At 36.8% G+C, this 24564-nt stretch overlaps 1 protein-coding gene across 3 annotated transcripts in view; it reads right to left on the bottom strand.

The window, feature by feature from the left end:
- Nucleotides 1–612: 612 nt before the first annotated feature.
- The window catches only part of LOC124115937 (PR domain zinc finger protein 1-like), an 87866-nt gene continuing 63914 nt past the window's right edge, over nucleotides 613–24564 (bottom strand). For all 3 annotated transcript variants that reach the window (XM_048384163.1, XM_048384164.1, XM_048384165.1), the window contains exons 4-5: nucleotides 20306–20564; nucleotides 613–5294 (exon numbers count right to left, since the gene is read on the bottom strand). In XM_048384163.1, the coding sequence (XP_048240120.1) occupies nucleotides 3580–5294; nucleotides 20306–20564 (1974 nt within the window). In that variant the 3' untranslated portion in view covers nucleotides 613–3579. The remainder of the gene's footprint in view (nucleotides 5295–20305; nucleotides 20565–24564) is intronic.

The following is a 24564-nucleotide window of genomic DNA, read 5'->3' on the forward strand; positions in this document are numbered from 1 at the left end:
TTTCCTCACTTTTGCCCATATGCCATATTCAATATGAATAAATGACAACATGTAGCAAGTTATGATTTTACGCATTGTTATAAACAAGGATAATGCTTGTAACTACAAAATAATTTTTGAATTATGTATTTTGCCAACTTCGGGCATTGAGTTAGCAGGTCATATTGCTGAAATGTTACATGCGAGACGGCCGTGACACACTGTAAACAAATATGACAGTGATCTGATTTTGGTTTGTGCAGAACAAAATCTACCATTATTTACATTGAAGTACAATCTGGTAGATATTGTATTCCTCTCTTTTAGATATCATTTATTTTGTTACAAATTTTTAGATCTGAGTTTTGTTTCAAAATCACAAAAATCACAATAAACCTATCTATTAATATTGCAAATTACTCGAGCATAATATTTCAAATTACTCTTGAAGTAATAATTCTTTAAACATAGAAATATAATCATTGTCAATGGTTTTGTTCCACAAAATCTTTCAATTTAATTCATATAAGTTTCCTTTAAATCATGCTTTGACTATTTCAGCATTTCTATGAAGAGACAAGACCCATGCAGTAATGAATTACCTGATCCTATTCTTGTGAAATGGAATCATACCTTCAAGGTTAGAAAGAAGAGGAACATTTCGTGAGAAGGAAGTGAATTACTGAAATATTTTGACAGACTGAAATAAAATATGTCAGTTAATATAAGAAAATTATTGGTTTAGAATTGTTTGCAACATCAGTTATTCACTGGTAGTGGAAGCTTACGCATATACATGTACATTTTAGTGAAACAATATAACTGTAAAAAACGATGATAAGTGTCAAGTCATTTTAATTAATTTACTGGAAATGATAGCAAGATTTCTTATGAACTCAAAGTATCATAATGAAGTAATAATATGAATATTAATCCGATCAAGTAATTAATAACTATTCAAACCAGTTATGTAATTGATACAGTATAAAAGTCAGATTAATATGATTTAACAGCAGGACTAACAAACACTAAATGTTTGATTGTACAACATCCACCTGGCATAAAACTTAGCTTCTTGGCTCTTTCTAAAGGACATAATATTATTTCTTTTTAATTAATATTTTTTTAGAAAGATAGTGTTGAAAGTGATTACCAGTACCATAACACATGAAAGTTATTTCAAGATACAAAGAAATATGTAAAAACAAAGACAGTATTTCTTTGTTACACCCTGATCAGCATTATCCAGAGTGCCTGATCAATTCTGATATAGAATAAATTATATAATTCTTAATACATTTTATATAAAACTGTGATGAATATTGAAATGTATTTAACCCAAAATGTAATTCTTTACCATGATTTGATGAGATTGTCAATGTTTGATAACTGAGCAAGAGCTAGTGTTTATTAAGGATGTTGGTTATTTACATATTGTTCAAGTTTTGGTTATGATTATGTTGAGAATGAGCTTCATATTTACTTCACAGTGATTTTGCTGGCTTCAGGACATTTTCATGTTTTGTTTTTTTTATCTTGTGATATGACTCTGCCAAATTTTAGAACTTTAGGACATTATGGATGACAATCAGTCAGTGTCCTCAAAAAGGAACTGGTCTGAATCCCTGTTTGTGTGTATTTTTATTATTAAAAGAAAAATCATGTTCACACCAGCATTTGTGAAGAATACTTTGGATATATGTTAAAATATCTAATGAATTCCAGGTGTCTAGCTACCTGATATTTGCATTTAAATGTATGTTGTTTCATGCATAAGTAGTACTTGTCACTTCACATGTGACTTGTAAAATGAAATATATATTATTTAGTGTTTTGTCCTACAGGCATGTGGTTTCTGGTGCAATAACACAATTATTTCTTCTTAATCAGTAATAGTCTTGATGTCAACAGGTAATTTTGTTGATTAAAGCTTTGAACTTATTGTTGATTAAGTCTTTGAAGGCATTTAGAAGTGATACACATAAGGAAGAACATTTATGGTGTTCCTGATAATAAAGAAGTTGACATCCATAAATTCTCTTCCTTATGAAATATTTGTTTTACTTAATTTACAAGTTTAGATTTTAACAGTAATAATTCTTGGATTCATGACAATTCTTTTGAATGAAAGATCATATATGAATTTTAATTTGTGTTGTTTATTTTATCAATGCAAGTTAATTGATGGGAAGTACCGCAGACCCTGTCTTCAGATACATGTAATTTTGCCATCACAGGTTCCCCTTTTCTGGAACATGGATCCGACTGATTTGCCATGGTAATTACAGGTGCTCATTTTATCTTGGATCCTCTTAATGTTTTCCACTGTTCTCACATACCATGCATACATGTATCTAAACACTGGCAGTTCATTAAGTCCAATATTCTGGAAGTGGGACCAGGGATTTTTCTCTAAAATTAGAATTCCAAACTAAGTGCCCTTGTCAATCAGATTGTGAAAAAACTAATAACCTATAATTTCTTTACATTCTGTGTTATTTTAGGATGTCATAGATATGTTAAAATTACTGAAGAGGGAAAGTTTACTGACATCTGATGCAGAAAATCAGCCTCTAGCAGGTCTAGATTTATCCCTGGTGACATGCCCAACCCCATGTTCCAGATGCCCAAATAAAAGATATGTTATAATTCATTTATTATATAATAAAAACCAATGTAGCAGTGAGGGGAAATAATGTACTGCTTTGATTTTATCAATTATTCTTTTATGTTTATTCATTAAAAAGACCCACTGACTCTATGCCTTTCATGTTATATTGGTTTTACTTAGAGCACCAGACAGAAAACGTGGGCAATGTAACTGTTGATAATCTATTTATAGATATCCACATGATTTGTAACTTGTGCTTGTGTTTACGGTTTCCAGTACTTCCATACACTTACGATGGAAAGTAAAAACAAAATTTAGTTACCCCGCCCTCGGATGAATAATATATTATTGACATGCTATATGTTGACAATATAATATACTCTGCTTGACATGAGTGCTTCGAAGTAGTGCACGCTTTTAACTTTCAGCCATGGTGACTTCCTCACTGACCGATACACCCTTACATCGGACATATGATTCATTTTCAATCCCCATAGGCAAAATATAACCCAAATCTGATTATATATAACTCTCTTTAGATATTTTTGACACATAACTGGTACCAAAATATTCTGAGCCAAATTCATTGCCGGCGCAATCAAGTTTCGCCGGCTGTGACGCCATAGCAAATAACCCTTGTATGACCTTTCCAATCTGGCGTGATATTCTAGAAATGTTCAGGTTGAATTATAATCTGATTGTAAACTACCCTATTGTGTTGAAAGTAATTTTGTCTCACTAAACAATCATTTACTTATCTATCACTTTTTCCCTCTGTCAACAGTTAATGTCATGTGGAAACATGTCATTCTGAACCTAATATATTATTTCAACATATTAGAACCTCCTTTCTCTCTGTTTGCCTTGTTTTATTCATGTGAGAACACTATTCTTTTGTGCTGAAGTAATTCACTTGAATTACTCTTTCATAATTGTAATAGTGATACTATACTCGTCCTTATCTTTAAAACCTTTGGTTTGTCAGTCTTTTAGGCTTCCTGATCTGCATTGTGTGTCTTATCACAATCAAGGGTGCCTTGTTTGAGAGCTGTCTCTTTGTTCTCCCCCAGCTCTGTGTGCTGTCCCACCTCTGTGTGCTGTCCCATATCATTTCCTGCTTCCAAGTCATCCTCACTGCTGCTGCAATTTCCAATACCTAGCTGCTGATAGGTACCTTCTATGTCTTCCTGTCCATCTACAATATTGGTTACAGGAGAGAAGACAAAATCTTTGCTGATATCCATTTCCTTTGTGAAAGAGAAGGTAGCATCAACAAGAGTGTTGTAATCAGCTACTGTACCTGCAGGAACACAACTACCAGTCTTCCAATGTGTTTTCAACCCACTGGCACTGATATATTTTCTGTTGCACTGAGGACACTCATAGGGTCTCTCATTTGTGTGCAATCTTCTGTGGAGTTTAAGATGAACAAACTGTGTGAATTTGGCGGGACAGTGTTTGCAATGAAATGGTTTTTCCCCACTATGAAGTCTCATGTGGGTCTTGAGATTGCTTGTACTGCTGAACCTCTTCCCACAGGTGTGACATTCATGGGGCTTCTCTCCTGTATGTACCAAGTGGTGTTTTTGAAGATGAGCCAACTGAGTAAAACCCTTTCCACATGTTTGACAAACAAATGGTCGCTCACCTGTATGGGTTCTCAAATGAACTTTAAGATTAGATAACTGACCAAATGTCTTAAAGCAAACATTACATTCGTAATGCATCTTTCCATCCTTTTTCTTCAAGGGATAAGGGAGAGTTCTATATCCCCTTAACCCAAATTGATCAGATTTAGGCTTACTGAGGTTAAGTACTTGTTCATTTAAAGATTGTGTACTTGGCTTTTGGAAGTTACCCGTGACAGGATTTGGGATAGAGGCATGTTGGAATGTTGGGGGGTATAGAGGCCAAGATTGGAGCCCTGGATATGCTGGAAATGGATATAACTGGTTCAGATGGAACATGCCAGGAAGAGAGGAAGATGGATAATACAGTGGTGATCCTAGATTTGATCTGTTTGGACTTCCAAAAAGTTTGTAAGAGGGATCTCCTTGTTTCACTGGGGGTTGGAAAGCCGCCAGGGTCTTGTCCAACATCATACTATTTGGAAAGAATGGATTTATCTTGAATGGTAGAGGAGGAGGCATAATAGTTGCATTTTCATTGGACATATATTTTGATGGTTCTTTTGATTCATAATTCTGTTTTCCAGTAAACTTAAACACTGTCTGTCTTGACAAGGGATGAGCCATACAGAAAGCCCTTTTAGGGCCTGATTCATTAACTTCTTGTCCCCTTTCCATCATTTTCTTCATGATTAATTTTTCAATTCCATTCTTTCTTTTTGGTGTACTCAGAGCACATTTTGAAGATGTACTCTGATGTGCTTCTGGTGGAACAGTTTCTTTTATTGATGATGAATGTGATGTGGTATCTGACATCCCCCAAGTCTTTCCCTGAACATCCAATATTGATTCTTCTGGAATGTTCCTTTGTTCCTGTTTCCCAAAATAATTACTAGGACTGCCATCTCGTTTGTGCATGCTATAATCTAAGATGTGGTGATTTGTATCAGTTGATGCAGTCATGTCTTTCCTGCTCTGGGATGACTCTTCATCATCAGTAAGCACATGGCTTTGAGAGAAACAGTGGTGGAATGAGGAAGATGAATGAGGAACTTGTCTCTCGAGCAACTGGCGCTCTGGAATGTCAAGATAGGTGAACATTAATTGTGGAATATCACTGAAGCTAATATGTTTTCTAAACATTATGCATTCACTTCAACAGCTTAAAACGCCAACAAAAGATATGCATTAACATATCTCCACTTTGATCAGTTGTCAATAAAAAATAAACAAAATTATGTCTTCCTACATCTATCATATATTTTTGGTATATTCATAGAATTAGATGACTGTGGCGAATTTGCGTTGACCAAGGTATGATCTAAGTTAAGTTTGGTTGAACAATGTACACGTCTTACTTCAGTTGACAAAGATGCCCATCCACACTGTTAATTCATAAGGTTATTGCGTATCTCCTGACATCCATTTGATATGATGTTGTAGGGTGCATTTAGGAATTATATTTCAAATTCTGTTACTACATTATCCTTTGTAATCAAACCCGGCTGCCAGAAATGTGTTAATTCCAACTTCCTTATGTTTGCTCCGGTTTTGATAATCAATCACATGCATTAATATCTTAGTCATGAATTTAGATGCCAGAAAAAATAAATATTTCCCCCAAAGGTATTCAACTAAACCTCCCCAGAAAATTTAGGGGCCTCATAACTTCACTGAAAAAATGTTAAGTTTAACAAGTGTAATATGGCTGTGTATTTTATTGTTCATCAATAGAGGTTATCACGCGAGTGTGTTTGGGGATGGTAAATATCCTGCATTAAGAATAAAATTGTACTTAGCGAGCCTTGGCGAGCTAAATACATAGTGTTTATGCCTAATACAGGTTATTTACCATCCCCAAACACACAAGCGTGATAACCTCTTTATCATATAATGTCATTCTTTAATTCTGTGCTTTAAAATCGCTTTCCCTCTCTCACAAACATTACCGAAACATTGCGAGTTTTCCTGGAATGCGCACATTAATATTTATTACGTCACAGGGTAAGTGATGTGTCAGTCGGACAGTGACAGTAGCCAATATAGTTCCAACTGAAATCTGTTTCTTATACAGTGGCGAAGCAACATATACGCAAAACAACAGTTGTTTTTAATTGCCTTTCGCAGCAATCCATCGGTCTGTCCGCTAGAGTAACTGCCCTTTGTCAAAGGGAAGCTACTCTAACCCTAGTCTATGAGATGTCACGGCCACCATCAGACGTTGTTGACAGTTGGTCTGTCCTGTAATATCGTTAAGAAGTGTAGTCAGATGTACACACAGTGACAAAACGAATCAAGGTAACAATTCAAACATATTTCATCAGGAAGTTACTATATTTAGATGCTAGTATGACGTGTAAGTTCTAGTACACAGTGGTGAAATATTCTGTGATGTTCGAGTGCCGCTAGACTGGTAAGGGCACTGTGTAGAAATTTCCAGTAGCCAGTTAGACTGTATATAAGGGGACAAAAGTGTGCTGACATGTCTCTCATGCATTTCATTACATCAGTACCAACTTTCATGTGAGGATCACTCATCATCCCTGTTTCCCTGCCTATCCCATCTTGGAAGTTTGACCATTGTCGTCTATGGGTGAATATATATTACTATCACTGACTTTGGCTATCACCTCTGTATTTTTGTATCTGATACTGACCACTGTCATCATATTATATATTGCCATTGAATATTGTACTATCATTAGTATTGATTTGCAAACTAACAGAATTTTGTAATACATTTCTTGATTGTACATGTATGCCACTTGTCTGTTGTTTGTTGGTTTCACACTAAGTACTTTTACGTACTGATTCTGGGTTAACAAACTGTTTCAATTTGGGAATCGACACATAACACAAGATTAGGGGTCAGCAGTCATATTAATTTGGAGACGCAGTATTAAAGAATGTAGATCATATTCTGGGATCTGAAAATACATTAACACATCAGCAGTGGAAAGACCATTTTAAAACAGTATTATACTTTGATAGTTAAAGCAATAACAAGAGCATTTTGTGTTTCCAGCTACAAGCCATCTTACTCCCCAAATCTACCTATTTCAGATCAGAAAGAATGGTCTGATATTTACATCAACCCAATAACAAGGTTCCAGGGCCAGCTGGAATTGCTAGTGAGTTTCTCAAATTTAGGTCGAAATATTTTTAAAGTTTTGTTATTGTTTGTTTGTTGTTTAACGCTGCACTCAGCAATATTCCAGCTATATGACGACGGTCTGTAAATTTATCAAGTCTTGACCAGACAATACTGTGATAGACATCATGAGCAGCGATCCATGCAAGTCAGTGAGCTTGACCAACCAATCCCGTTAGTCGCTGATTTTTTAAGTGAATAGTTTGTTCAGAAATATGCCCAAAATGACTAATTTGTTGGCAGTGGTGAAAAAACGAATAGTATTGTGGAAAATTAGATTTCGGTGTTCATAGTGGAAATGAATAGATTGTTTGATGGTGCACAGTAAATAAATATATTGTTGGATACATCTGGAGAAAACAGCTGTAGAGGCAGACTTGGTGAACCAGGAACCCTGCATTTTAGACATGTTAGCCTCCAGACGTGAAGATGAAGACTGGATAGGTTCTGGTGGAAGATGTCTGTATCAGGTTGACTAAGGAGGTCTCGATGAAGGTGAACATTGAGAGGTTTCTCAATGACCAGTGGGAAGATCCTGGTGAGCGAAGATCCTGGTGATCCTATGAGTATGACCATACAGTCTATTCTGTAGGACATGGTCTAGAAGAGATCAGGGAGGGATGAAGTATGCATTACTGGACTGATTCACTGGGAGTTAATGCAAGTAGCAAAGAGGTCAAGATGTGGAGTGTGTGGATACCACTTTCCCTCGTCTGGACAGACTGTCTGCCAGGGTGTTGAGTTTCCCAAGAATGTGCTTCACTTCCACCCTGCAGTTGATCAAGTCCTCAAAGGCAAATAGCCACAGAGTCTCCATCATCAGTCCAAGCGACCTGTCTTTGTATGTAGGCAACAACTATGGTATTGTCTCCACAAAGATTGATGACAGACTGTGGGTGTGAGAGCATAAAATATGGCCTTTATTTCTCAACAGTTGTCCACAAAAAGTCCTTGGAAGGTCAGCTTTTCCATGTGTGCATCCCACTGCGAGTTTCATGCATCCATGAACAAGTGATGATTGGGCAGTGGGAAAACAAGTGGAACTTACTTCGGAACATTGTGTCTCTGAATGTTGAGTTCCAGGATGAAGTTTGGTTGAATCCGAATGATCGAGTCAAACTGGAGAGATCTGTTCACATTTGGATTCGAGACAACTGTAAACAGCCTCTTTGGACATTTACAATTGAAAGGAGCTATGTGGACGGCCCAACACTTTCTTGACCACAGCTAGACTGCTGAGGCAGCAGTCTTCTGGAGGGCAGAGGCTTCCCCCTACAAGCTAGAACCTAGCACCTATGACACAATTTCCTGAACTGGACTGACTTGGTTGTATGTATGAGGAAACAAAATTAGCCATCAGTCGGATGAGAATGATACTACTTTGCTGACGATAACTTTTGTCCTGATCAGCCGAAAGGTAGGAATCCAGCTGACTGTGTAAGTGGACTAGTTGCAGGTGCACAAACTGGTTCTGGGTAAACAGCCATGCGGCAAATGATATTGAAGCTGTGTCCACAAAACATGGAAGGATATCAAAGTTTGCGTAGAGAGATCTTCTTGCAGCTTGACCATAGTATCAAACCTACAATGGAGAAGCCACACTTGGTCTGTCCTGATAAAATTGGAGAATCCACAGCAATGAATGGGGCGTGACATCCAGCATATTCCAACATTTGGAGGGAAATCTCTTTCTCCACATTAGGTCTCAGACCAAGCATGTGATGGTATTATTCCTCCAAAAAGATCAGAAAAGGATGGGAACAAAACTCTCAGTCAAATAATTCTCCCGTGTATTAAAGTGCTGATTTGCATCTCCAATGAAATGATCTTTTGGTGGACTTCAATACCACTACAAAAACAGGTATCTGTGACCTACTACTGTTTTCAAATCTCATTTGATTGGAAGTGCCATACTCAGGGACACTTTGGTCCACAAGAAGAAGTATCTCTTATCTTCAACTGAAAACAACCAATTAAACGAGAGAACAATGGACAATTTCATAACACCACAATGTGACATAGAGCAATGACAGTTTCTGGTTTTGAGTCCTACCACAAAAAGCTTGTGTGTTCTGAAACTGACAGAAACATATTCAAAACGGGGAATACTAATTTCATTTAGTGCTTCTCACTAAATGGGTTTATTAACCATAATGCACCTCTTTGTTTACCTTCGTTACATCATTTCCTCTTATGTCATACTTCTACTTCCTATGACGTCATCAAACTTTCTCTTGCATCATCACCATCGTCCGTTAGTTCTGTCAAAATGTTCTGAACCCAGTTTTGTACAGCAATTCTCAACTTTTGGCTCTTCGACTCTACTTTTCAGCTTGTGACTGCTAATTTCGACACCTCTTCACCGATTATTATTACTCTTCCGCTTCAACTTTCTCTTTCGCCATACACCCGACTCATAATGCCAACTAAGCATAAGGCATCTATAAATCACAAGCTGGTGAGGACCAGCGGTAAGAACCGGAGGACTACTACTGCAAGTGGGACGTTATTTGCAACAACAACCACAGCACCAGGTGAGTTACCAAACTTCGTTTCGCACGATAAGCCCCCGTCTGCAATGCCAAATGTTAACGTTAATTCTTCACTTTTATTGCCAGTTCTTGCCCCGGTTACAGCCACTCCCGTCCCGGTTCCTCCCGCTTTGGCAACCACAGCTGATCAGCTATCTCAGCACTTTGGTGCCATCATGGAACTTATAAGAAATAATGATTCCTCCATCATTTCTTCTAGGCCCCTTCTTAACAACACCCCAACAGTTAGCGGGATGAGCAACGTTACTGATAATTCTGCCATTATTATTCAGGCTGCAGCCGATCCTGGAATTCCCTCTGATGTCACGGCCTCGCTGAATGGTTACATGGGAGATCCCCTCTCCTACATGACTGACAACATTGGAGCACATGTGAAGCAAGCCATGAGGGAAAAGATTTCGAAAGGGGAATATGTGGATCTAGCCGTGCTGTCCCCTAAAGCCAACGAAGCCGAAGAAGATAAAGGTACTCTTACTGACAGCACAGGTAAGGTGACGTTGACACAAGTACAGCCTCAAAGCTTGCCAGACAAGTTGCTTGGCATCAGTGCATGGACAACATCCTTTCATGTTTTCATGTCAATATACACTGAGAAACATGCCTCTGTTAACACAGTGCAGGGTGTGCTGTCATACATGGAGGCTATACGTAATTCCCACAAAACGTTTGTTGGGATTTCAACAAGGGTTCGTGCCTCAGGTTTGCATGTAAATTTCCACATAAATGTGGAAAATGCGGGGGTACCTCTGATGGAGTTTCAACTTGCTTTCGAGCTACAGGGGCCAGTAGGCCCCAAGCTAGCAGCACCCAGCAGAGCAGACAATTCCACTCAGGCAAGCATAATGTCAACAGCACCAGTAAGAATTGAGAACTTGAAGCCTTATTTCCTGCATTATGCCAGTGTTCACAAGCAACAGGCAATTTCATTGTTTTCTGGTTTTAAGTATGGTTTTTGACTTAGGTACCAAGGCTTTCGCAAATACAGGTTGGCAGACTACCCCAGGTCAGCACAAGGGCCCGAAGCAAGGTACATTGTTCAGGCAAAACTGGATAAGGAGTTAGACTTGGGTAGAATGGCCGGGCCTTTCATTCGCCCTCCGTTCCAGAACATACAGGTGTCACCAATTAGCCTCGTCCCTAAAAAGCAGGAGTTGGTAACTCCATCTGCTGAGGGTAAGTCACCTGATAGCTTCAGGCTAATACATCACCTTTCATACCCACAGGGGCAGCCTATTAATGACAACATTTCGCCACAGAATTGCTCAGTCACGTACGCCCGTTTTGATGTAGCAGTTAGGATGGCACAGGAGTTGGGCCCAGGAGCTTTGCTTTCCAAATTTGATGTTAAATCAGCATTTCGTATTATTCCAGTTCACCCAGCAGATTTTGAACTCCTGGGAATCGCCTTCCAAGGTCGCTTTTATGTCGATAAATGTTTGCCGTTTGGTTGTTCAATTTCATGTTTGATATTTGAAACTTTCAGTACTTTATGCAGTGGTGTATACAGCAGCACTTTCCAAACCAGCAGATTATGCACTACTTAGATGATTTCTTAACTGGAGGCCAAGCAGGTACACAGGATTGCAGTGATAACCTACATATAAGCTTGCAAATGCTTGAATTCTTTGGGGTGCCCGTAGCTCCAGAGAAGACAGTTCATCCTACTACTGACATCACGTTTTGGGGGTTGCAAATTGACACAGTGGCAATGCAGGTTAGGGTACCATTCAACAAGATGGCGGAGGTGAGCCACCAGATCAAAGGTATGTTAACTGGAGGTTCTAAAAAGGTAACTAAACGGGATCTACAGTCACTGGTGGGAAAACTTAACTTTATTTGCAGGGCAATGCCCATGGGTCGGGCTTTCTGTCGCAGGTTGATAGATCAAATGTGCAGAGTCCAATCTACATTCCATCGCATACGTCTCACAAAGGGGTTGAAAGAAGATCTGTCTATCTGGCTAGAGTTTCTTACCTATTATAATGGCGTCTCAATCTTTCAGCAAGCTCAGTGGGATGACAATAGTACATTGCAGCTTTTCACCGACGCAGCAGGCAGTGCAGGTTTTGGGGCTTATTTCCAGGGTCACTTGGCGAGTGGTCATTGGCCATGACAATGGATTGACACGCTCATGACCAAGGACTTTATTTTGTTAGAGTTATTTCCAATTGTACTGTCTGTCAGACTCTGGGGTAAGTCACTCGTGAAAAAGAGGGTACTTTTCTATTGTGATAACCAGGCAATAGTTCACATCATCAACAAGCAGTCCTGTAAGGTTCCAAGAACTATGTCTCTGGTCAGACAACTGGTTTTGCTATGCCTCAGGCACAACATTCTTTTAAAAGCTAAGTATATCAATACAAACGCTGCCAAGGAGGCATTGGCATGGAGCCAACTGCTACGATGCAGTGGAAATTGCTAGGAAAAAGGTCAACAGACGGTTGGGCAACCGTGTCAGGGAGCTTGGGGGAATGCATCCCAAGATTTGCGCTGGTGATAGTTTCCTGTATGTCTGGGTTGGAGTCCATCTATCAGTCAAAGGACTCCAAATTTTCACAAGCGCAATCGGTGAAGCCTTATGCCAAATGTAGGTAGTAAGTAATGAAAAATAAGAAGTAAGTAACACTTAATTCTTTCGTCTGTGGCTAGTTAGGGGGGTCCCTCATGGTTCATGGTCTTCGGTGTGGGCTTAGCACATGCGTGCTGTTGGCGTGGTTCTTGTGGGCTACAAATGTAAATACTTACTTAATCACCAAGTAATCATCAAAATTATCAGGACCCTGCTCTTCAGCGGGAATCTGTTCAGTCCCTCTGCTTCTCAGCGGATGGGAACCTTTAGGCTTAACTTAATTCATGTCTGCTTTTCAGCAGAAACTTAGTATTTTGCTGCTGGCAACATAGTTGCCCATTGCTGCTGCTGCTGCTGCTGCTGCTTGCTGGTAACTCAAGTTGCCAAATATAAGTCATTATAATAATACCTTAGGGCAACACACAAGTCCTGCCACACCTATGACCTTGAACCCAACATATGCCTTTCTTATTTCTCTTGCCTTGTCAACTTTGACAAGGCAGGTTACTTTGAATGGCGTGTTTCAATCAAAACTTTGTTGTTAAGTAAGCTTGGACCACATGACTTTTTGTTTTAAATAGCTTTAATGCAGCAAGTTACAGCCATGGGAATTTTTAGATTGATGTTTCTATGGTTTTTTTCTGTATCCAGAAGTGACATATTTGGGTACAACTGCACTTAACACACACCAATAACTTTATTTGAAACTGAATACTTAACAGGAGATATACATTTGACAGGTCACCTACAGAAGTTCTCAGGGCCTCTTTATGGAAAAAAAAGAAGTCAGTAGCTCCACTGATTTTTAAACATTTGTATTATCAGAGTAGTTAATCGTCCTTTTTATCAGCTTATGTCAGTCCAGGTTTCAAGCAGTAAACATGAGTTTTCTGGTTTAAAGTTCTACTGTTTTCTGATTGTTTAAGTAACTTAGCAAGACCTGAAGTATCAATGACTTCGTGGTGAATGAATTGAAGCTGTGTTGATTCAGCTTCAGTGTTTTTCTTGTCTGTATAACCAAAAGTGAGACCCATACGAATGGATCTGCAAGAATATTTCTTACACACCTGTTTTATGGGTTTTCAGACGCTTAAGAAACATTCGCTAATGACAAGAACTGTTAAACATCTTATTCACTGATCAAAGACAGCTTTATCTAAAAATCAAGCCGTGATCTGAGTATTTACAATGTCTGTTGACACCACAACCCTCGTTATAGCGGGAGTAATTTGCGATAAACATAGCCATATGAAAATGTTTGATGTCAGAAATCATATGATCCGACGATATATACTCAACAACAAAAGTCCCTGTGACATTGAATAAGATTTAATGCAAAGTTATGTTTTTTACCAAATCTGAAACAATTTCAGTTTGCAACACATAAAAGACTCCTGTAAATGTTCAAATGGTTTAATTTGCCATACTGACTTCAGAAAATGCGTGATTTCATAAACAACATGACGCAAAAACGGTAGAACAACAGGGCCGATGATCTCGTCGCGGTAGCGCTGTCCATTGAGATTTCCCTCTACCACTATCAAACGGGTCCTCTGTTTGTTGTAATCCCACCCCATACCATAACGCTGCCATGAACCGATCTTCTTCCATGACACAATGATTGACGTAACGTTCACCTCGACGTCGGTAAACTCCAATCCGTCCATCACTGTGGCTGAGGTGAAAACGAGACTTGTCAGTGAATAGAACTTGTCCCCACTGCAAGGCCGTCCAGCGTAGACACTGTCTGCACCACTGTAGACGTGCTTGATTGTGGTTTCTTGTCAAAATGGGCTGTCTGGCGGGTTTTCTGGTGACAATCCCTGCACATCTGAGGCGACGACGTACTGTTTGTGAAGATATTCTTTGAAGGCCTGGGATGCTTCTTGCAGTCACTGTTGCTGACTGGAATCGTTTTGTAGGTGTGTTGTTCGAATCCAGTTGTCCTGTCGATTATTGGCTACGGGTGGCCTGCCACTCCAAGGATGGTCTCTGACTACATTCGTCTGTTGCCAACGTTGCCATAAACACCAAATGATGTTTCTGTGGAAGTTAAATTGTCTTGCAACATCACGTTGACTCAATCCTGCCTCAACCAAACCAATGGCTCACAGACGCTCATTTTCGGACAGGCGTGGCATTTCGTAATGTTGAATAATTGCGTAATTTTGTTGTTTTGTTGGTTGTTGTCAGCACGATGCTAAACAATTCATATGGAATTCCGTTAACGCACATGTTTTTATACCCATTTTTGGGTAGTGAAATGCATGGGGCTTGCATAAAAGTCAACTTTTGGATTGAATGCATGCTTTTCTGTAGCAGTTGCATTTTTGTGACTTTATTCCATACATGTACTACAATATTGAAAACCAAACTTTACTTGTTTGAAAAATACACTTAAATATTGGTGTCACAGGAACTTTTGTTGATGAGTATATATATGCCTCTCCTCTTCAACCCTCACTTCGAAGTAGACTAAAATTTGAAATACATCATGCACACTAAAAGTTTTGATTTCTGTTGGAAACTCCCTCTTCTGTGATATCATCCAAGGTGGAAGCAAAATTACAGTGTGTTTAGAAATCTAAATATCGGATATTTAGTTTCAAAAATAGCATATTAGTGATCACGGGAATCTGTTTTTCACCAAAACACCAATGATTATTCTGAAATGTCACCGAGGAACCTGGAATCGTTTAGAATGTTTTGGAAAATACACGAACGCCGAAGTGCAAATTCCGCCATAATGGATAGTGTTTACAAAAATAATGTTTCACGTATGCAGGTTATGAGACTCCTACTAGATCATGTACATTTCAAACTCAGCTGCGATACATGCATCCCTGAATTCCTCATACATTTTAGAATCAAATGACAAATGGTCTTTGTCACCAATACAAACTATCGAGATGACATCAAGCGAAATAAATTAGGTGTGAAAATAAATTAGGTGTGCTCAGGAAACGGTACTTGTTGAAATGTAAACAAAGCAAAATTCAGATTTTACACTCTCCCATTTTGAGAGATCAATTTTTATAATTGTTGCATACATTGGCTGACGCGTTTGAGAATATTCGTGGGAAGAGTATCGTAGCACAAATTATGGCATTAAAATTATATACATTACAATGATCAGGGAAATTTGACAGAAATCGTAAAAGTTTCCGTCCTGTGCAACGCCATGACTGACGCAAAGTCACGCACAACAATGACAGTAGACCTAGTTATCTGCATTTCTGACAAATTCTCTTGGTTACGTTGGAAAACATAAAAACAAATAACACTACGCAGATTGTCTGATTGTTTCTTATTACTTACATGACACATTTATGAATATACCATCTCTCAATCAACGAAAATCCTCCTCTAAAAATCCTGCATACTGTTGTCAGTGAACACACCATTTTGTAGAAGTCGGTCACCGGCAGTGATGTCATACGGTAGTAAACATTGTTGAACATATTTGGTAATTTCTTTGAGGTAAATATTTTTAACTCGGCATCATGCGGGTTCTTCGATCTTATCTATAGTTTGCACTATCATCATCGCCTTTGTAATCAACAGATGGTGGAAATGTTTTTAGGTTTAGGTGTAGGGTCACATTATTTGTGAATAGTAAGCAGTACGTTGGATGACGTCACTCATGACCGTTGTGTTATGTATTAATGCGCCACTGCGATCATGAGAATAGACAAAATGCATCGATCCAATGCTAAAAAGGTGTGATTTTAGGGTGTGTAAGAAACAGATTATTGCACTCGTGCCTGTCAGATACCATTTAACTTACGAGTTGTTTCAAAACATATCACTCGCTCGTTAGATATGTTTTGAAACAACTTGTTGTAAGATAAATGGTATCTGACAGGCACTCGTGTTGTAATCTCTATGTATGTCAAGCTGGATGTTCGATTAAATAAATGTATTTTGGTTTGGAGACATTTTTACTTGCAGCTATGTAAAGGGTTTTAAGCTGAAGGCTGTGAAACACGATTGCATTTTGTTAAGGTTACTAGGGTTTCATGCCAAAGGCAGAAACTTTAATGTAATTGTTCTTATTGTTACTACTATTTTTATTATTCCACTTTTTATTGAAGAGATGTACAAATGTGATTACTGCAAGGGCCAGATGATATCAAACTTTCTTATTTCCTGTCCTACTGATTGGGTATTCTACCATGAATTTGGAATTTACTCGATTCTGATTGGTCAATCAGAGGCTATTAAATCACAATAAACCCACTCTGATTGAAACAGCTGGTTTGACGGCCGCATCACAGCGGAAGCTAATTTTCATAGAATAGTACTTTTTTCAGTCATTGTCGGTAGGCATATTTAAATAATTATATCTACAATTACAGGTTACAAAATGCACAGATGCAATTACTACAATATTCAAAGGATGTGTGGCAATACATTTCGTGCAGAAAACACAATATAATCTACAAAGGGAATGTATTTACGTTTTGGAGACAACAGAGAGCTTGGAATTTTGGCGCTTTTCTATAAACGACTGTGACGTCATATCTTTTGCGTCACAATGATTGATATGACGTCATAATGGTGACGTGTGATGTAGCGTGAAAGTCTTGCAAAGCTTGCTTTGTTTTCTTTAGGGATGCCCACCTCATGTTAGCTTACCAAGTGGCTGTGCTCATATATATGCTTTCAATGCCTGTCATATGTTCGAGTGAAGTATTACAGTGTAAACAAACTGCTTGGGTATACACAGTGGCATATTTTTTTTGGTGATTCTGTAATTCAGATCGATAAACCACTCAAAACACTGAGTGTGTTCGGTTCCAAATTCAATTTTGCACGGTTAAATCTACAGGTAACGTAGCACTACACTGAAAACACAGTATGTTTATCTCCTAAATAACTCTTTTATTAATGTTGATAATATGTTCAGCTCTGACCTATGTGCAAGGATGTCCTTAGTATTCAATCAACTGATATAAAATCATAGCTATATATTCACCACTTGAGTATCTAACAACTGGAGGTACTTTTTACTTTATCAGCATTATCAGAGACATTGCTGTTTAATTTTCAGACTATAATTGCGACTTCACAATAGGACAATTTATTTAAAACATAACTTTCTTAACCTGGAAAGCCTCCATATACTCTTGACAGCCAGTGTATGCTTGTCATCATTAACATGGCATTTTCTACGCCAAATTATGTAGACCAAATCTGAAGCACCTCATGAAATTATAATAGGGATGTGTACTCATACTGATAACACATACTTTATTTGCTTAAGTGTGGATTGTTTAAATAATGTTTAATAATATATCTGATATGATTTCATTTGCTTCATATTGAAATGATTTAAGTATTACATTGAAAATAACAGTTAAAGCATATTGTAGGAATATCAAGATGAAAAATATGAGGATTATTGCCAGTCATCAGTAATCCCTGAATTGAAATATTCAACCTTCTGAAAAAAGATGCACCTGAAACTCACCTGTACAAAACCTGTACATTTTTAAAATTTGAAACTTTACACTTACATGAACATGCATAGATTAAATAAGTGTTCAAAACCTGTAATTGAACTGTCAATTTATAAAACTTTATATGTTATCTATTTCCATTTAAGAATCATCATAATGTTGTGAAAGCATATTGCCAATGTACTATTAAGGGATTAAATATGTTCAACTTAAGTCTGCCCTCAATACAAACATACCACTTGAAACTCCTCACTTGTCATTGCATGCCTGATGGTCATACATAGTTTCATACAGAAATATTGTAACCTACACTATGGAAATGAACCCTATCATCATTAAAAATTATGTCCTGATTATGCCTGATGTGTGTTTGTATACAAAGAAATAAAAAACAGTTTATGGGTTACACCTGACATGATTCCTATCATCGTTTGAACCTGAGTCCAAAATGTTGCCCTGGAAACACAAAAATAAACATCTAAAATTCCTGAATGGCAGAAGGCACCAATTCAAGGCATGCCACATTTGTAAACAATGCTTTTTGAATAATTATTGAATGGTTAATGAGTTATAAAACAGAAACACAAAATAAACAAAAAAATTGAATATCCTGAATAGCAAACTTCACCAGTTCAATGCATGCCTGATACCGATGTAAAGTTTCATGATGAAATATTGAAAGGCTTATGGTTTATCACTTCTTGAAAAGAATCATGATGGAAAAGCAAAACTTGTACTAATGTACAAAAATGTACTAATATCCTACAGGGATAAAAATATAACTATTTAGACAAGAAGCATGACCAGCTAGACTGAGAACAGACAGTTAAAAGTTAAATGACATTAATATCTATATGCACCATATTCACAGCTAATAGTTTCAACTTCAAATACAGGTTCAATTCTGCACAAATCTTAAGACAATTCTTTTCATAAACAAATAAGGCCATGCCCATAAACTCATAGAATGGTCACGGCTTGTGTTGCATTATTGGACTGAACATTGTCACTGATTTTATATTCTTGTTTACATTATTTTTTGTATTAATGATGAAACAGGCAGTCTGTGAATTTATTATTGTTGACGTCTTTATTTATAAGAATTGACTTCAATATGTTTTTTTGCGCTTATTGAGATATAAAAGTAAAAAACAACTGTTTTGCTAATTTACACCGTATGCACACAAATTTTTACTTTTAAACCTCTGTAAATACAAAAATATTAATAATATTTTATTCTTAAGTAGCCTGAATGCATCAACCTTTGATGTGTCATTCAGACACCAAAGGGGATACATATTATGTTGGACAAGGTGCATGAAGTTATATAAACACCACTGGTGTAAATGATGGGGATCACTTAATCAACACTGTATTACAATACAATGTATTGTGAACTATATATCAACATCTTATCTAAACATGATGCCTGCAGCAGGGCAATATTCGCCCCAATTAATAACATCTAATTCTGTCCAAAGTTTGGCTTGGTAAAGGACCAATCATTTAACATTCTTTGGGGTGGGTGGGGCTAGGATTTTCGGTATGAGAAATATGTTATTGGTCTCTTCTTCCACTCAAAAAAAAGCTTACTTAATTAATAAATTCAAAAAAGTTCACTCTAAGAAAACCAAAAATTACCTTTTGAGCTTTTAAGTGATAAACTTGGGTACATGATCAAGTTTATGATTACTAAATAAATTTGTTACAGGTTTCAAGTTTCCAAGTAAGTAAACCATTCATACATTATTTACTTATCAGTAACCCCTTAGATTAGACTTGTCAAATATTCTATATTTTCTATTAACAATGTCAGTCAAATAAGTATGTTTATCAATATATCTATTTTCTAATACATACTTTTACACACAAGGATATTGCATCAGAATGTAATATCTTACATGAAAGCAATCCTCTAAATAACTTGTAGGAGTTTGAAAGAAGAATTTTACAGTTTTTTAAAGCTGTCTGATATTTTAACTGACTTTGACTGACCTGAATGTTTGCCACAGAAACCACAAAAACAACATTCTGCATCCTGACAACATGACAATTCTGTCTTTGGAAGTGTAATAACCTTTTCTATCTATTTTTGTTGTATAAATGCTTTGTAGCAAGGAAAGTTTACTGAACAAATTTCAGCAGGATCCTACCTCGCTAACACTGTGGAAGTGGAAGAATTTCTTCTTTTTTTCGTGTTAGTATCCCTATAAAATATGTTTTAGAATATGCGTCATACTTTAAGTAGTATCATATATTCATATGATACCACTTAAATGACCTGATCAAGAGTGACCATTCAGAATGTCAAATGGTTGGTCCCATCAAACAGTAAAATAATAAGCTCACTTACTCCATGACAACATGACGTCATCTTTAACTGGTGGTGTAGTTATCCTCTCTGCATACTCACGACTGTAGGTGACAACAATTTCTGAGTTGGCTGGGATTGATTTGACAGTGTAGAAGTAAATGTTACTGTCCAGTTGGCAAGCCAAAGAGTTGTGCTGTCCAGCTGTCTCAGCCACTGTTTGCTGGACATAGTGCATCCAGTTGCTAAACACAGGATCTGATGTCACCACAAACTGTTTCACCTCATTATGCTGAAAAACCTGTGGAAGAAGTAACACATACTGATCTCACAAGGTGACTGCACATATATTAATGTATGTATTATCACTGGATACTCATAACATGACATACTAATTTAAACTCATCATAGTAGATAATATCATTTGTTTGACATTATACAATTCCTTTTAAAGTGTAAAATTGTAATGAGTTATAAACCTCCGGTGACGTCATCCTATTGTTCTCCAGTCGGGTTAAATCTTATAAACAGGGACGTTGTAATGGCCCTGGGATTTTATATAATATCCCTGGGATTTTATAGGATATTCAAGTCATATTTGCTATATAATGTGTTATAATATCCCAGGGATTTTATATAATGTCCTGGGTATTTTATTAATATAACTTCTGTTCAGATTGTAACATGTAATGAAATGTAAAATTAAATAACAAATGTTTTTTTTATATTCCTGAGGATCGAACTCACAACCTTCATATCTGTAGCCCAGTGAGTGTACCACAAAGCTACAAAGGTGTTGATAAGCCACACTGCTTTTTAGCATGTCCTTTTCAAGATCCGTACGCCAGCAACAGATATTTTACGCCCGTTTCCTAAGGTTCATGGAAAGTATGTTCGAAACATAAAAATGTTGATAAATGTTGTTTTAAGGTTCAAAATCGGTTTATAAGTAAGATAAAATACTTCCTCTCAGGTTGTTTAAGCCTTTCCCTCGGAAAATCCACGGGGTGCGGGTTTTAAATATCATAACAACCCTCGGACGTGTTTTATCCTATACATCAAACATTTTATGAAGGTTTGATGATGTAATACCAGGGGCAAGACTACCATTGTGGCAGAAAAGCATACCTACACCTAAAGCAAAGCGCAATTTATTTTTAAAAACCCAAAAAAGTACGAGAATCTGCACTTTACTAAGAAAGTGTTATCCCAAATAGAACATTTGTTACATTTGACCACTTTCTAAATAGCATTGTGTATTCATGATATTTATTGTCTACCTTAAAATCGGAATCTTGACACACTTGATATTTTAGTTGTAGATGGTTTATCAAGTTGTGAGAGTGATGTCCCTTTGTTGACACGATGCACATTGTTAAAATAGACCGTCAACGAGGATTCAAAGGTGATTATAAATCATCAGGACATCCCATTGCGTTTTTTGACAAACCAAAAGCTTATTAGTTGTCTACTAGAACCTTTTGCCCTAATCTTTTTAATTATAACTGGTTTGTCACAAACGTTAATACAAACAAACATCAAGATTTTGCAATTCTGCCGATGAGTTTATATTTATTGTGTATTTCATTGTTGTGATAAAGGTTAAAAGGTGTGTTCAATGTTCATTTCAAAGTTGAATTAAAAAATACAAAAAAACCATTTGTTGTATTTTGTGTTCATCATGAATTGAGATATCAATAATGAACAAACGAAACCTTTATGAAATAATTTGAAGAAATACCAGAAAGTTTATAACTATACTTACTGGTATTTCACTCAGGCTAGCAGAGAGCCCTTTAAAGTAAGTGCGTCACAAAATATTTGTACTTTGTGGCAAAAGCAAACCACGCTCTCACAATTATTTTTATTACAATGATAGCTTGTGTTAAAATATGAAAAAATAAATAACCATCGCATACTACCAATGAACATGTAAAAACACATAAAAGTAATATTATCAATTTGTTTTAATGTTCAAATTTCATTTGTCATCATAGATGTTTCTTGAATGAAAGTAAAAAAATGTGTTGGTAAAACACATAGATCTATATACATGTATATGTTACTAATAAAAACTTATAATAAATAAATTGCAAATATTTGTTACAAATAAAATCTGACATTAACGGTCCCAAAATGCAAGAAATAGGTTTTAAGAGCATCTCATTTTTACAAATATCTTGCCCCCAAACACCCTAGCATTTTGCTTACACCTACAATTGGCCTTGTTGCATTCCTGAATACCAAAATAAAACAAATGTCCTTCGGTTCACCGAAAAATCCTTATGTCCATGAAATTAGTGAAAATCTCAAGGCCAAATCATATCCCCGAATTTCTTAACAGGGAAAGAAACAATTATTTCATTGTCCCCCACTTCAAACAGGACACAATAATGATGTCTATTGAGTATGGATCATATTTCATCTGTACTACTACTCTACTGATCGTTTTTATGAAAATGACATTTTGATCGAACCTGATTTGTGATGGAAATTTATGGAATAATTAAAGTCTCAGCACACTGAAAAACATAAATTGGATCTGGAATGTCTGGTACTACTGTTTATCTTAACTGACCATTCAAACATCAAGGCCAAAATAATCATCAGGTATGAACAACAAGGTCCAGTTATCTCTAAATGCTTTTGTCTTGTAGAGCAAATAAATTTTTAGAGTGATTGTCAACAGATTATCATTTGCCTATGTTACCCAATTTCTATAATTTGATCTGGGGGTACATTAGGAAAAAGCACGAACAAATGTGAACAAATTTTATTGTGATAATGTCAACCAGATGAGGATGTCATCATTGAAGCAATTATGCAAAATCCAAATCATTCAAATGCTATCTGTCATCTTGAAAATATGGTCTATGTTTTCACAGTAATTAAGTGGGGCCTGCAGACTCTCCTAAATGACCTTTCTATCTCACATGAATATAATCTATTGTTTATTGTGATATTTCGCAAACAAACAGAAAATAGTGCCATGGCACTGTAGCTCACGTGAATGAGAAGTAAACAGTTAATAATTCTATAGATATAAACAAAATATGACATCATCAAAGGAAGAAACACGTATGTTCCCTTAATCTGACAATTTCAGAAGACATGATGCTTACTGAACCACACAGGCATTTATAGAGAACTTAAGAGCATGGTCAAAACAAGTTCTAAAATATAAATATTGTAAAACTAATGTAACATACATTTTGAGCCCCCACTACTAACAAACACATCTACCAAATTTATTACATCTCTTACAAATGTGAATGATTAATGGACATAAATATCTTTTGGAATCAAACCTATGGAACAAGTTCAGGTGTTATCATTGTGGAACTTTCAGCTTTATTAGTCATGTGGCTTCTTGAGGAGATGCATGGTTCAAAGTACAAAGGTCAAATAATCATCAAAATTTAACATATTGCAAGGATGGGAACATTTTGAAATGATGTTTAAACTTAAGGAAATTATTCAATTTATACCACTCCAAACACAACTTTCAATGGTTTAGCTCATTGTTCTCAAAATTCATGTCTCATTGTACTCAAAAGTGATGTCCACAAGTGCATATCAATATGCTCCTGTAATAAAAACTGTAATCCCCTTCTGCATGTTGTTTTATCTTTGAGACCAGTACACAGAGTTACCTCCCATCATTATTGTTTGATTCCCATGTGGAATCCAACCCCAACTATCCATACACAATCAAAATGGGGTGGACAGGGAGGGCCTACGTATAGATACACCATCGGGTTTAAGGTAGTATACATTCAATAGTTCTTAATGTAATGAATATTTTCAATATTAAATGTTTTAATCCCACATAGAGAAGGTTGGTTCAGTGGGTACCTGACAACCTCATTGATAGAACAACTATAAAATAACATTTAATAAATAAGGATTTACCAATCTTCAAATTCTTCCTCATTGTTTGATTAATTTGTTTCCTGAACGTCAAAATACATCCCTCCTATTGTCATCAGAGAGAGTCATTGCTTAATGATGAATGAATCCCTAGCATGTAAGTGAAACAATCTGACAAATCTGGAGTCAGTTGCTAAGCCAAGGAAACGGTCTCTTTCAAACAAGAGGCAATGTTATTCTTGGTAATATCCCTTGATGACTGCGACTGACACGGAAGGAAAAGGCGATGCCTGCCAATCCAGAAAGTCTGCGTCCTGTCAAAATAAACCAAAGCATGGATAGGACAAAGGAGGAGCTCTTCCATGTCAGGACCAACTTGATCTTCCACCGTCAACTGCCCCAACGGCCATTCGAAAGAGTGCTGATGCTAT

The sequence above is a fragment of the Haliotis rufescens genome, unplaced genomic scaffold, assembly GCF_023055435.1.
Source record: "Haliotis rufescens isolate VD_foot unplaced genomic scaffold, xgHalRufe1.0.p SCAF_5, whole genome shotgun sequence".
Lineage (NCBI taxonomy): Eukaryota > Metazoa > Mollusca > Gastropoda > Lepetellida > Haliotidae > Haliotis > Haliotis rufescens.